At 41.1% G+C, this 15425-nt stretch overlaps 1 protein-coding gene across 1 annotated transcript in view; it reads right to left on the minus strand.

The window, feature by feature from the left end:
- Nucleotides 1-219: 219 nt before the first annotated feature.
- PDIA5 (protein disulfide isomerase family A member 5) overlaps nt 220-15425 on the minus strand; it is a 125510-nt gene continuing 110304 nt past the window's right edge. The window contains exons 15-17 of the mRNA XM_039494443.1: nt 11513-11583; nt 3872-4006; nt 220-415 (exon numbers count right to left, since the gene is read on the minus strand). Of these exons, the coding sequence (XP_039350377.1) occupies nt 335-415; nt 3872-4006; nt 11513-11583 (287 nt within the window). The 3' untranslated portion in view covers nt 220-334. The remainder of the gene's footprint in view (nt 416-3871; nt 4007-11512; nt 11584-15425) is intronic.

Consider the following 15425-nt stretch of genomic DNA (forward strand, 5'->3'; position numbering starts at 1 on the left):
TAATACCCTTCAAAAGAAAAATGCAGAATCACCGTATCAAACATCTTCACCTACAGACACACTACAGATTACAAAAATATTGCATAGGAGTGTTGATGGGCATATTCTCACATCATGAGAAAAATGCTAGTTTTTAAACAGAATATGGCAACAATCTGTTTTCCTTTAAAATCAAGTAGTTTCACTTTATTTCAAAATTGTACAAAATGGCCATGGCTGGTTTTTTTGTTTTTTTTTTAAGTCTCTGTCTTTAGAATATGTGAAATCTCAGGCGCAGTAACAATGGACCTGGGACCATTCACAGTGCAGTGGAAAATGTCTTTTGAGGCAGAAATTACAGTTCATCCTTCTTCTTCCCTACCCTTTCATGGTCTCTTTCTCTAAGGGTTCGCATGAAAGTGGCAAATCCAGACTCCTGTATTTAAAGAAAGAAAAATATTGGTCAAATTTTTAAAATAAAAGACACCAAAACAATGTTTCAAGACTCCCAACACCAAGGGATGGGGATGTATGTGGAATGTAAACGAGAGAACAGTCATTGCTTCTGTACGGTCTGATCACAACAATGTGCTGGTGCAGGGCTCCTCCAATGAAGTGGAAAAGGAAATATCCATAGAGGCTTTAGATTCATCAAGTCTCTCATGCAAAACTGGCAGTGGGGAGGGAAGGAAGAATATGGAAGGCAACAATGTAATGGAGGAGACAGCAGGGAGCTTCTCACAAATGTTGTCAATGCTTTTTCATTAATAAACTCTGAAACATACATTAGTGCCATGTTAATATGCTGCATGCACCACTTCAAAACCAGCTAGCGGACATGCGATTGCCACCCTGGAGCACAGAGATGTGTCACAATTCTTTATTCCATGGTATGCTCGGCCTTAGTTGTCTCTAGGGCTCTCTCTTAGACCTTAGATCACAACCGACTACACATGGGCACGAAGTGCCACATGAATGTAAAGGACCTGCTCACGCAGAATCAGTTACAGGACTGGGGCCCTGATTAACAAAAGGTGGTTCTTTGTGCGACCCAGGGAATTTATTTACAAGTAAAAGCAGCAAAAAGTCCTGTGGCACCTTATAGACTAACAGACGTATTGGAGCATAAGCTTTCGTGGGTAAATAAGACCTTCCCTCTTATCCCATGAAACAAGTAAAGGTTTCTTTGGCAGAGTCAGGAACAGAATACAGGTTTCCTGACACCCAGTGCCTTCCTCTAACTGCTAGAATTCCTTTGCAAGACAGGAGGCTATAAGCCAAGATTCTTCAACCTTTGACACAGTAAACGGAATCCAGGAGAATGGCAGCTCTTGAAGTGTTTTACTGCTTTAGTAACAGAATCCTTTGCTACGATATTGCAACAAACCTGTAACTCTATGTACTTCATGGTTGTCACTTTGCTGCATGCTATGTCCATTCAGGAGTTCACAATGGCAGCAGAGACAGAAATCACATTCTCTGGTTCCAAAAGCAGATGGCCATGCCATGCCATCAAACTAAAGGAGAATCTCCAGTACTTGCTTAAAGTAGAGAGACGCTGCAGAGTAATTCTAATTCTATCCAATGAAGTGTTAGTTGTACACAAACCACACTAGCTAGAACATTTTCCAATAATTGGACAGTGTCTCCCTTAAGTCAGGTGATTCTAGAGCTGGAATCCTTTCCTTCATAAATCTCATAAGAACGGCCATACTGGGTCAGACGGTCCATCTAGCCCAATATCCTGTCTTCCGACAGTGGCCAATACCAGATGATTCAGAGGGAATGAACAGAACAGGTAATCCTCAAGTGATCCATCCCATTGCCCATTCCCAGCTTCTGGCAAACAGAGCCTAGGGACACTTCAGAGCATGGTTTTGCATCCCTGCCCATCCTGCTATTGATGGAGCTATTCTCCTTGAACTTATCTAGTTCTTTTTTGAACCCTGTTATAGTCTTGGCCTTCACAACATCCTCTGGCAAGGAGTTCCACAGGTTGACTGTATGTTGTGGGAAGAAATACTTCCTTTTGTTTGTTTTAATCCTGCTTGCCTATTCATTTGGTGACCCCTAGTTCTTGTGTTTTGAGAAGGAGAAAATAACACTTCCTTATTTACTTTCTCCACACACCAGTCATGATTTTATAGACCTCAATCATATGCCCCCTTAGTCATCTCTTTTCCAACCTGAAAAGTCCCATCTGCTATTTTGTTGCCCAGTCCCCCAGTTTTATGAGATCATTTTCTACCTCTTTGCAGTCTGCTTGGGACTTAACTATCTTGAATACTTTTGTATCATCTGCAAATTTTGTCACCTCACTGTTTATCCCTTTTTCTAGATCCCTTATGAATATGCTGAATAGGACTGGGGCCCGTACAGACCCCTCGGGGACACCACTATTTACCTCTTTCCATTCTGAAAACAGACCATTTTATCCTTTGTGTCCTATCTTTTAACCAGTTACTGATCCAGGAGAGGGCTTTCCCTCTTATCCCATGACAGCTTAATTTGCTTAAGAGCCTTTGTTGAGGGACCTTGTCAAAGGCTTTCTGAAAATCTAAGTACACTATATCCACTGGATCACCCTTGGCCACATGCTTGTTGACCCCCTCAAAGAATTCTAGTAGATTGGTCAGGCATGATTTTGCCTTACAAAAACCATGTTGACTCTTCCCCAACAAATCGTGTTCATTTATGTGTCTAATAATTCTGGTTTTTTACTATAGTTTCAACCAATTTGCCTGGTACTGAAGTTAGGCTTACAGTCCTGTAATTGCCAGGATTGCCTCTAGAGCGTTTTTTAAAAATTGACATCACATTAGCTATCCTTCAGTCATCTGGTACCAAAGCTGATTTAAATGATAGGTTACATACTACCATTAGTAATTATGCAATTTCACATTTGAGTTCCTTCAGAACATTTGGTCCTGGTGACTTATTACTGTTTATCAATTTGTTCCAAAACCTCCTCAATGACACCTCAATCTGGGACTGTTCCTCAGATTTGTCACCTAAAAAGAATGACTCAGGTTTGGGAATCTCCCTCACATTCTCAGCCGTGAAGACCAATGCAAATAATTCATTTGTTTCTCCACAATGGCCTTATCTTCCTTGAATGCTTCCTTAGCATCTTGATCGTCCAGTGACCCCACTGGTTGTTTAGCAGGCTTCCTGCTTCTGATGTACTTTAAAAAAAAAAAAAAGCTATTACTCTTTGAGTCTTTGGCTAGCTGTTCTTCAATTTTTTTTTGGCCTTCCTAATTATATTTTTACACTTCACTTGCCAGAGTTTATGCTCCTTTCTATTTTCCTCAATAAAATTTAAACTTCCAATTTTTAAAGGATGTCTTTTTACATCTAACAGCTTCTTTTACTTTGTTGTTTAGACACTATGGCACTTTTTTGGTTCTCTTACTATGTTTTTTAATTTGAGGTATACATTTAAATTGATCCTCTATTATGGTTTCTTTAAAAAGTTTCCATGCAGCTTGCAGGGATTTCATTTTTGGCACTGTACCTTTTAATTTCTGTTTAACTAAATTCCTCATTTTTGTGTCATTCCCTTTTCTGAAATTAAAGGCTACCATGGAAGTCCTGGACTTCAATCTCTTACCTGGCAGCCTAAATCATCAAATTCACTCCAAATTTCCCTTAGCAGGTGCTAAATTTCCCCAAATAGATCAAACAAGTTCCAGTTCAAAAATGCATATGGGTGTGGTACACAGTGATTCAGCCCACTAAATTCCTGATGGGAGTGGAAAAGTTGAAGCCTTTTGCAATACATTGAAAGTTTACCCAGTCCTGTTAATTTACAACAAAAATGGAAAGAGACAAGACATTCCTCTCCCCATGGAGGTTATTTTTTCAAATTGCAACCTATTCTTATACTTACCCCTCTCTCTCCATTATATTTTTCTATAAACTTCCCATAGTTGTAATAGTTAAAGGTGGGGTAACCATCCACACCTTCCTGTTTACACAGATCATGGTTCTGTTCTTTGGCACAGTCCACTGCAGCATAGGCTATCTGAAATACAAAAGGAATAGCACATAAGAGATGAAAAACCATAACTGTCTGCTGCTTCAAATAGTGGCACTTTTATTGGATGAGAAATTGAAGAGGTGCACACACCCTCCGCTGTTGCAGCCTAGATGTGTCTGGAATAGGAACAACCACTTGTACCAAAATATGCAATGCTTTTATAATCTCCAGAGATGGGGAGAAGGATAAGAGCATCAGACTCAAGTTGACTTGCACAATCCTTAGGTAAGACATGGAACTCTGTTCTCTAGGGGTGCAATTCATTATGCCGCTAGAACTGTATCTCTTAAACTTCATTAATTAGGGCTACTCGGCTGCAAGTAGGGTAAGAAAACCATCTTCGTTATCCCTAAATATACTACTGTATCTGGCTGGCTGCAACGTCTTCTTCCCTCTTTCGTTTACTCAGAGAAAAGCTTATATAGAAAGATGGTGCAATGTTTATTAATTAATTCATACAAGTGTAAAGGGCATTAATGATGTATGCTCAAAGCAGCTGTAAACAACCCTCACCCAGGTTAAGCGAGATGTGGGTCTAGTGGGTAGGGCACCAGAGTCAGAAGACCTAGGATTTAATCGTGGCTCCGTTACTCATCTTCTGCGTGCCTTTAGGCAGGTTGCTTTACTCCTCTGCCACCCTTTGTCTGTCTTGTAGTTTGGACTGCAAGGTGTTTGGGGTAAGGTGTGTTATGAGTACGTACAGTGCCTAGCACCATGGAGTTCTGATCTCGGGTATGGTCCCTAGACACTACAAATAAATAACAGTAATAGCTCGAGAGAGCACCCAGCATGGCAACTCTCTGCTGAGCTACCGTAGACTGGCTTTGTCCCTCTTTGCCTGCTCACAGAGAGAGCTCCTAACTTAGGAGCCACAGTATGTCGTCCCAGACTAAAACAGGGCTCACGGCTACTGTTACCACCCTGTGTATATCACTGGGAACCTGATTCTGAGAGATACTGAGAACCAGCACTTCCCACTGGCTGCAGTGGGAGTTGTGGATGCATCACAGGATCAGGCCTTTTTTTAAAATTTTCAGCTTCAGCTCTTTTGGAAAATGGACTTTACTTACATTGGCCCAATCCCACTGTTATTATATATACGTAGCTCCACCTGCAGAAGTTATTCTAAAGTTCTACTGCAATTTACAAACACTTACCTTCACAATCCTATTACGCATTTGCTGGAAACTGGGCGAGTTACACAGTGTTAAGTCTATGCTACATAAAAGCCAACCAATTAGAGAAGGGTTTATTTTGACTACTGGCTACAGTGTTTCAAAACTAATTTAATATCAGATGCATTTTAACTTTAACTTTCCATTCCTCTGGCCTACTCCAAGCACTCTGAGCAAAATACCTTTTATTTGCATGATGTCAGTGCTTCTGATGCCCCGTACTCCCATAATTAAAGATCACTTACTATGCCACTATGTCTTTTATTTGCATGGTGGGGCAGTCAAAACTACATTAACTGATCGCAACATCTGGGCAGCAATTAAAAGAAACTGGAAAAATCTATCTTGGGGTTTGTGTTGTTTTGGATTTGAGATCCTCATAAAACAGTGGCTTAGAAAGATCAAACTCAATTGTATCCTTGGATGAAAATTGCTACCTCATTGCAGAATATCACTTCTTTATTCATGTGTTAAAACAGGCAAACCATTAAAGTGGCCTAAAAGACCAAGGATTCCTGAAGACTATTTAAATAAAGCAATAAAATCACAAATACATTTTGGTAGTTTTTGTACAACTCTCGATGAATCGGGGCCACTAAAGACAAACGTTAAGAATAATCCGCAGCAAGAACTCTTCATCTATTTATGTCTGGTATTTATACATTAAAAGTGATATTAAAAGACCATTATTTAGGTTGCATGTCAAGTAGTTGAAAGGAAAAGACAGATTTACAGTTGTGCAAGCTTATTGCTGCCTCCTTGTGCAACCATTGTGTGCACTAAAATAAAGCAGGAGCCCTGTGAGAAAATATTGAATCTGACCATGTAATGAAAGACTATCATAATGTACATGTAAGAGGGCAGAATTAAAGTTGCATGGGCAACCGTAGACCTGGTATTTCCTATCTCTGGAGTTCTTGATTTTGCAGCCTTAATGTTCTTTTAACGAAGTTTCGTATGTAATTTCCTAATTGGTTTGGATTTTTTTTTTTTTAAAGAAAAAGCAAAAAACAAGTTCTATTAGGTGCAACTGTAAATCTCTCTATTGTGCATCAAACTGGGTTTGAATCCTAAACCCTCAGCATTGCAGCACAGACTGCCTCTACTTGCTACATTAGCAGGCAGCAGGAGAAAGCTGTTATTCAGAGGCAAGGGGGTGCAGTGGAGGGAAATGTGCTGGTGAGGCTATATGCTGCGTCAAAGGGTGGTGGTGGTGCTCCATCTCTCTCTCTCTCTTCCTGGAGCAATGGGAGCTATTACTCCTTGCGATGTCCCCATATGTGCCCATATGTGCCCCGGGGGTAGGAGGAGGAGTCAGCCATGGGGGCATATGCTGTGCAACACATTAGTGCGCTTTAGAAACCACAACCCAATAGCGCGCATTACCTCACTGAGTAGACAAGCCCTAGTATATTACTATACTTAGTGTCATTGTTTTCTTCAGGGGAACCACCTCCCAACAGAATTGCGAAACAATTTTCTATTCTAGAGTGACGTTACCATTTTAAAAAAATGTGCATGTCTTAAATGGGTGTCTGGGAAAGAGACAATGGAATCTCCTTTCCTTTCAGGAAATTGTTCCCCTTCTGTTTTTCAACCTTTTGCATTTTAACAGTGTCTTCCAGCCATTGTGAGATGGTGTAAAATATCTTTCTTCGGTAGCAGTTGCTCTCCTATTAAAATATGTACCGCCATGCACAGGTTTATTGATTCAAGGAAATAAATCTCTGCAGGAGCTAATATTGACTTTTGTTATGAAAATGGAAGTGAATAACTGAATATTGATTCAAGGAAGGAATGATATAGGACAGGCTTATTTAAAAAAATAAATTAGGGATAACATTTCAGTGCGAAAAAGAATGGTACTAAGCATCTGCTTTACAGAGTAGTCAACTACAGATGACAAATCTGATTATAAAAAAAAAGTCTGTTGTTGCCAAGTGACTTAAAGGTTTTGATAGCACATATGAATTAAACAGGGACCCATTCTTCCCTATGTTTACTGTACAAGGTTTCATTTATGTAATTGGTTATAGCTCCAAAATACAATACACCCCACTGAGGTTAGCCACAATTCACTTGTTATGGGAATCAGTTTGCAAGAGAAGATTAATCTTTAGTTACCATTATGTACAGGAACAACATTACCATGTCTGATGAGTTTTTGTTTGTTTTTTTTTAATTCAAGACATGCTTGAATCTCCAAAGTATTAGTTTCTTGTTTCTTTAGTGCATTTGTGTCCCAATTTCATCACACAGAATTCTCCTGGATTAGGACCTGAAAGTGTCGTTCAACCTTAAAAAAGCAACTGCCAAAAATAGCATGGTGGAGTTCCATATTGTGATTCATTAAGTCTCACTGATTTCTAGAGGTTCTGCAGACCACAGCAGATCTTCCTTCAGTGATGGCTGTGCAATCCCAATTTCTTCAGATTTTGCCCTCAATGACAACCATACAAACCCACTGTTAGCTGACTGGTGTTCTGCTTTATATTGATGCATAAGAGTACAAGTGTGTTCAAAAATATAAGTAATTCCAAAGAGGCTTGCCCAAACAGCAGCACCTTTTGCAGAATTCTAGATATTTCTTACTCTGTGGGCATGGGAAAAAATTCAACAGATTTCCTCCACAAAGTTCAGATCAGAGCACCATAAATCAATTCATTCTAGCTTAACTTTGGACTCAGCTTTTTGGGGCTCAGCTGAAAATGAGCCTGCGGACTTCTAAAGGTTTTATTGGCGTCCCTAAGAGTCTCTAGTCTAGAGTATGGACTGACCATATCTTCATGCTCCTCCATCTGTTCAGCAAAGGGACAACTGTCACACTTGCAGCTCTTCAGCATCTGTTGGTGAGCCAGAAGGTATGAATGGTCTCTGCTGAAAGCATCCATAAGGAGAGCTGCAGATGCAAATCAAGGCCCAGGGATCTCTCCTGGCAGCTGCAAGTGAGGGCCATAGCTCCCTAGGCAGCTGAAAACAAGAAGGTCCCAGGACCCAGGTTTAATATTTTAAAGTACCTGAAAGTAATATTTTGTCAGCTGTTGAAAAACGAGAAGTGATGTGCAACTGGCATAGAATGAAGCCCTGCAGTGAGGGAGGAGCCTTGCAATGGGGGATGTCTCATTGGCCTAGCACAGTTGGTTGCATAAGAACCTTTCCAGAAGCTACTCTGAATTCTGTACAGTCAGGATGTGCTCAGCGTCTCTAGACTTCTCTCCTCACTGGCCTGCTCTTACCAGTAGTTCAGAGACACTAAAGCAAGTGGAGGTGCAGGGGCTGTGGGTGGTATGCCAGAGCCAGAGCCAGATATTTCCAGGTCTTCTGTAATGCGTAGACACATTTGACAAGCACATCAGCTGGATATTTCTGCTGAAGTAATCAGCCATGAGACAACCAATGAAACGTTGATATTTGGGGCCCAATTTTGAAATAGTGACCTTCATTTCTGTGCATGTGATTTTGCATGCAGATGATGGGCTTTGAATGTGCAAATTCTGTCGCTAGTGCACAAGTATTATGTGATTGAAAAGTGCACACCAACAGATTGAGTTCTTTGGAAAAAATCTGGCCTGTTATGAGTCTTCAAAATTAATGCCCCATTTTGATAACGGAGACAACATTCACACCTCCGAGCAGTCTGTTTTCAATCTCTCTATGAACTTGGGAGAGCTCCGTCAGTTCACTTTTTCAGATACTTTTGCAACAATAAGGCCTGGAATCTTCCTTTCCTTTTTTAATTTAAAAAGTTAAAATTTTCCAGATGCTAAGGGGCCACACTTATTGAAAAGTCCATGAGAATTTAATAGAAAATGATAAAACTTGAACCATCTGTTAGCATTGTTAGCATCCCTGTTACAGAACCCTATAGGACAACAGTTTAAAAAACAGAGAAAGCTTAATTATTTTCTATTACATTCTGTACATTTTTAAGATTAATACCTTTGCTCCTTATTTTTGGAGCAATGTCTATTGCGCCCTTTTGGTTTAATCCCTATGTAATTCCATAGAGTCACAATTCAACAAAACATTTGAGGATGTGTGTAACTTTAAACACAGGAGTGGTCTTATTGAAGTTAGTGGAGACAGTCACTTGCTTAAGTCCTTAGCTGGATCAAGGCCTTATGTCTTTTCTACAAGGGCACCAACAGGCAGCAAGAAACATCTTGGTAGCCTATGGGTTGTGCATGACTGAAGAGGGTTCCCAAGGTGATCAATCCTTAGCACTTTCATAAATCAACAAGGGGAACGAAGCTGTTTTTGCTGTGTGCCTACCTTTTGGAAACTATACAAACCTTAATATTCTCTATTGGATCTTCTGTTCCACCTCATTACATTTTATACCTCTGCACTTCAGCCTTAAGTGCCCTCAGCTGAAATAAAGAGTTGCAGCCATCAATCATTGTCTCCAGGGCTTTGAGTCCTTTCACAGCTGCCTGCAGTTGTGAATCAAAACCTTCAGATGTTTGCATTCAGCACAACCATGACACATGCTAAAATTGTGATCAGATGTTTATTAATACATCCGAATAAGCAAGTCTCAGATTTTTTGGTACATTCACTTCGTAACTCCTAGATGGAATAAAATTGCAGGGAGCTCCGGACAGAAAGGCCTGTCTCAGAGCTAGCAGAAGGTAGAGAGGAAAATGACATGTTTTTAGAATGCTTGGAAACAAACTAGTAACCACAAGGCATAACACTGCAGGAGAATTGAGAACGGTGTGCCACTAAATTCTGCTACATGCCACCTGAACCCAAGGGCATAACAGCAGCATTCTAATTTCATCTATAAGCAAGACAAGAGAGCAGTTTGCCACCCTACAGTTTATCACATGTAGTTCAGAGATTGACTAAATGCCCTCCATAGAAACTCCTCCCTGCTCTCCCAGCATGTGCGCGCAGAGATGCACCCACAGTTCATTGAGGTCTCGCCAATATCTGTAAAGTCTAAATGGAAAGAGGTTTCAAAGCTAGCCCTTCATTTCCTGGTAAATCCCCCAAGCCATTTCCACAGCATGGCTAGGTGAAAAGCAGGCAGGAAGTTTAACCACAAACATAGATACAGGATTATGGCCCCAATTCAGCAAAGGACTAAATCATGTTCCTCACTGTAAGCAAGTGAGAAAAAGGGACTCGTCATGTCCTTAAATAGCTTGTTGAATTGGAGCCTCTCTTTCTTTGTACAGACAGAAGGTGCTGGGTTGCAAAGACTGGGAAGAAGTAAAGGGAACTAAAAAAACAAACAAAAAAAAGTGTTGTTTTTTTAATAGCACCTTTCATACAAACCATATCCTGAAACACATTACAGATCACAGAGACAAGAGAGAAGACTGAAGATGTACTAACAAAGGAGAGATGATAGGGCCTAACAGCAGATGCCTTTGCTTATATGAGCCAATGAGGCCATTATATTTGTGTGAGCAAGGACTACCCCCATGTGACTGTGGGTTTGATAGATCTGACACAAATTGCAATTTCCCAGGTTTTGGATTAAGGGTGGAATTTTCAACAGCTTGTATGCGATCTACAAAACACAAGTCCTATTGAAAGCCAATGGGACTTGTGCTCCCAAGAGACTTCAACTGGGTTTTGCTTGTAAATCACTTCAGCTCTTTTGATAATCCCCTCTGCGTTTCTGCCCAGAGTCCGGGTATGTCTACACTACAGCTGCTACTGTGCACAGCTCTGGCACTGCACCTATGCTGCTGAAGTACTGTAGTGTAGATGCTCCCTACACTGACAGAAAGAGTGTTTCTGTCGCTATAATTAATCCACCTCTATGAAAGGTGGTATGTGGGTTGACGGAATAATTCTTCTGTTGACCTAACTGCGTCTACACCAGGGCTTAGATTGACCTGTGGAACAGGAAGCAAAATTTTTCACTGCTCTAAACTATGTAGCCAGGTCAAACTAAGAGTTAGGCTAGCCCAGATCTCAGACACATACATTTCTTCCTATGTCCACCCCACTAATTATAACAAGACTGTAAGGAAGGGTGAACAAGAAAATGTTTAAAATAATCTTTATTTCTCATCTGTAGACTCAAAGAATTCCAACATGACTTAACAGGGAAGATTTCATCCAAGAAGAATTAAAAGGGGAAAATAAAGAAAAATCAGAAAGAAGGTTAAAAGTTCAACTCAGTTTGGCCAAAAAAAAGTATGACTTCTAAGATGCACACATATTTTATAACTGATTAACTTGTTCAACAGCATTCCTCTGCACAAGCCTTATCATTAAATGAACTAGATTAAGCTTGTTAAGTGAAAAGGTGGCAGAGGCACTTTAAACATCTCAGAAACTATTAAAAATGGGTTACCTTTCGATCTTCTTTAAAGAGTTCTGCAGCAGTTGTGAAATGTGGGATGGAATTTTTACAGTGTGGACACCCTGTGCAGCATGGGAAGAAAAGGAAAAAAAAATGTAAAATTAATTGCAGAACAGACATTGGGGCAACAGAAAGACAAGCCTGTAGGTAAATTAAGCATTTAAAAGAAGAAGAAAAAACTTTCTAGATGAGAGGTTCTCAAACTCTTAGCCGAGGAACTTGGTGGTATGATGAGGGACATGGCCTCCAGTTCAGGAAAGTATCCGAGTTTAAGAGAGAACTTAAATATTTGCATAAGTCCCAATAAGTCCCCCCACATGCTTAAATGCTGCCCTGAACAGGGATGGACTGAAGCTTAAGCGCCTTACTGAACTGGAACCACAGTGCAAGGGTCTCCTCCTTATTTCCAGTTGCTTTAAATAGCATTAGAAAACATCTATAAACAGATTAAAGATTTTCATATTATTCTGTTTTCACATATGTAATTACTGTAGTTGCCACAGGGACGTTATGTGACTGAGAATGGGAGGACTAGAGGTGGAGGCAGTTGTGAATGGGAGGAGAGGTGGTCTGTAGGCATGAGAATTGGAAGGGAGGTGTCCATGAGACAATCTCTGTATTAAACATCAAGCCCCACTTTGAAAGTTTAGAGCCATACCCTGGGGGTGGCTGTGAAGTACATCAGTACACCAGCTTTTCACAGCTGGAGGACAGACCTCCAATTTGCATTAAGGTTACAAGTCCTTGCTTTTCCACAGTTTCTTCCCGTTTGCTCACACAACAAACACCAGGCAATTTGAAAGGGGATTGGGTGGGATAGGACTGAAGGAAAAAACCTACACACAGAAAGGCTGCGCAGTATACTGGTAAAACTTCGTGGGAAAGACTGGCTACTATATGCTGGTATTATAGCAGTGTCAAACTAAAGACTGGTTAGTTTCTCACTTATGTGGACAAAACATTCATTCATATTTTACAAAAAAGCAAACCGGGGAAGGAAGATCTACCCTTTTCATTAGAGAGCAGCTTCAGATTTTAACCGTCTCAATTCAGCGGCTCCGTACATTGTCTGTGATGAACCTGAGGTACTCTCAAATACTTGGCCTACATTAGATAAATCAGTGTGACCAAAAGTAACTAAAATATCTGCAGTGAACTATTCTTCCTAACTTGTGGAGATTGTGCACAAAGGAGTTGTCAGAGCCCTTCTCTTTTGATTAGACACAAAGGAAACTGGTTAACTTCCTCCAGCCGTGCACTGATCTAAGGTAAAGGTAAAAAGCTATCGACGGATCATCAAAGTATTCCTGCCTTTGTCTTCAAATGATAAAGAGCAGCATGCAGGCAACTGTGTGTTCACAGTACAGCTCACATTAGTCTTACTGTCATTTATCACTGCAAAATATTTGTAAATAGGTGGCACTCTTCCCTTCTTAGTCAGTATTGAACAGATGCCCTAGCATGATGTTAAAAGGCACTTTGTTACTGGGGCTGCTGTCTTTTACATGAGACGTAAAACCAAGGTTCTCGTATCAAAGATTTCATGGTCTTTTTCACAAGTGAAGATGGTTAATCCTGACATCTTGGCAAATTGCAGTACCATTGATTACACTGTTGGCCATCCTGCCAACTTCAGTTTGAATTGTACACAGTCTTCTTCCTGCAGGGAGGGATTTTCAAGAGCACCAAGTGACTTAGGAGCACAAGTCCCACTGAAAGCCAGTGACGTGGTAGGAAGTAAATACCGAAGAAAGTCAATGGAACTCGTACTCTTAATTCACCCAGGCATTTCTTAAAATCCCACCCTTAGGGCACGTCTATACTACCCGCCGGATCGGTGGGTAGCGATCGATCTACTGGGGATCGATTTATCGCGTATACTGTAGATGCGATAAATCGATCCCCAATCGCTCTCCCATCGACTGCTGAACTCCAGCTCGGTGAGAGGCGGAAACAAAGTCAACGAGGGAGCCACGGCAATCGACTCCATGCCGTGAGGATGCGAGGTAAGTCGAACTAAGATATGTCGACTTCAGCTACGCTATTCTCGTAGCTAAAGTTGCGTATCTTAGGTCGATCCCTCCCAGCGTAGACCAGGCCTTACTATCCTCAACTACTTTGTAGTGTTGCTACATTCCATCCCAAAGGCAGCTGCACTTGGGCGCTCGGTAAAGAGATCCCTGCGCATACACAGTATAGTCTGAAGATTATTTTGTTCATTTTGTTAAGTGCTTTAGTGTTGATCAGGCTGAACTGGCCGTTTGGCCCGGGGGACAGGTCACTCGACTGGGACTCTGGACTGCTCGGTTTCTTTTCCCAGGTCTGTAACCCATCTGATAGGTGATCTTGGATAAGTCACATCACCTCTCTGTGCCCTTGTTTCCACTGTCCTGTCTATATGGGCTGTAAGCTCTTCAGGGCAGGGACTGTCTCTCAGTATCTTTCTGTACAGCACCTAGCACTATGAGGACCCAGTCTTGCTGGGACCTCCAGTTGCTAATGCAATACAAATAAGATAATAATGGGTGATGGGAAAACACTTAAAGACATTTCAGAAGCAAAAAGGCAAGAAATCACACCCACAAAGAAACCCTTCCCCCAAAATTATTTCAATAGTAGTTTACACTTTGACAGCATTGCTCCACTCAGTCCCTCTAGAAGACAAGGGTCCCCCCAATAACTTACCCTACAAAGTGTTTTGGAGGGTTGGGGGGGTTGTTTTGAAGGACTTGAGTTTGATTCTCCAACACAGTTTTTATTAAGTGATCCTTCAGATTGAAAATAAGACACCCCAAAACCAAACACAACTTGATTTAAAGTGTTTCTCCCCCGCCCCCCCCCGAACAAGTAAATGTCTTTCAGACAGCGTCCCTCGGGTGGTTTGTACCACTCTCTGTGCCTGAGGAGGGAATCTGTTAAAGCTCCCAGCTACAAGCCCCCACTTATGTGCTGACACGTAGCTTTGATAGTTAGGATTTAGAACAAGTCATTCTTTTCAAGTAAATACAACTGAAAGCCAATAAACCACGAGTGTCCCTTTAGACACAGAAAAGTCCACTTCACATTAAAAATGCAACCTGGTATTTTACAGTGGTCAACAGATGGCAGCTCGGAATACCAAACAGCAGTTTAGCTGATAACAGGGGATTAATAAAACTGTCAGGCATGTCAACAGTTGCTCAATGGCCCTACTGTCCTAGCACGTCATCATGACACATACTGCAAAGTAATATCCAACAGAGGGCATCAAGACAGCTATGAGCAAAGACTCATAGATTTTTAAGGGCACAAGGGACCATTAGATCATCTGGATCATTGCCTGTATTTTCCAAATGCTAAGACTAATATGTTTGGAGTTTTTTGGCAACATGGAGGAGATAGCTAAACCACACATAATCCAAAATCATTGGTAAAGGAGTGTAAACCTCCCAGTTTTATCCTACCACATCTTACACACTCTTGGTAGTTGCTTTCACTTCTACACTCCTCCCTTCCGACCTGTCCTTCCTATGTCTAACACAACCCCTCCCCGACCATGGCTTATTGGTGTGTATCTTACATTTCACTTCTGAATTTGACTCAGTGTGTTTTATTTAACGTATTCTGGTCACAAAGCTAAAAACACCAACATGCGGCTTTTAGCATCACTGTTCAATGGGCGTTCTGTTAACTTTGGCCATCTACCCATGGAACAGATGTGAAGTCCGTGCCAAATTCTGTGCTGAATGCTCAAGGAGTTTCAAGAAGTCATTGAAAAAGATGTGGGAAGGAGCGCCTCAGACGGAACTTCATCTGTTACAACTTAAAAGGATTGCCAAATGCAGAAAACTGGAAATCACCCAATTCAGTCATTCTATTTAAGGCGCGCACCCACAAAAAAGCAGAGGATGACATCTTTATTTTG

This window comes from Mauremys reevesii, linkage group 11 (assembly GCF_016161935.1).
Source record: "Mauremys reevesii isolate NIE-2019 linkage group 11, ASM1616193v1, whole genome shotgun sequence".
Classification (NCBI taxonomy): domain Eukaryota; kingdom Metazoa; phylum Chordata; order Testudines; family Geoemydidae; genus Mauremys; species Mauremys reevesii.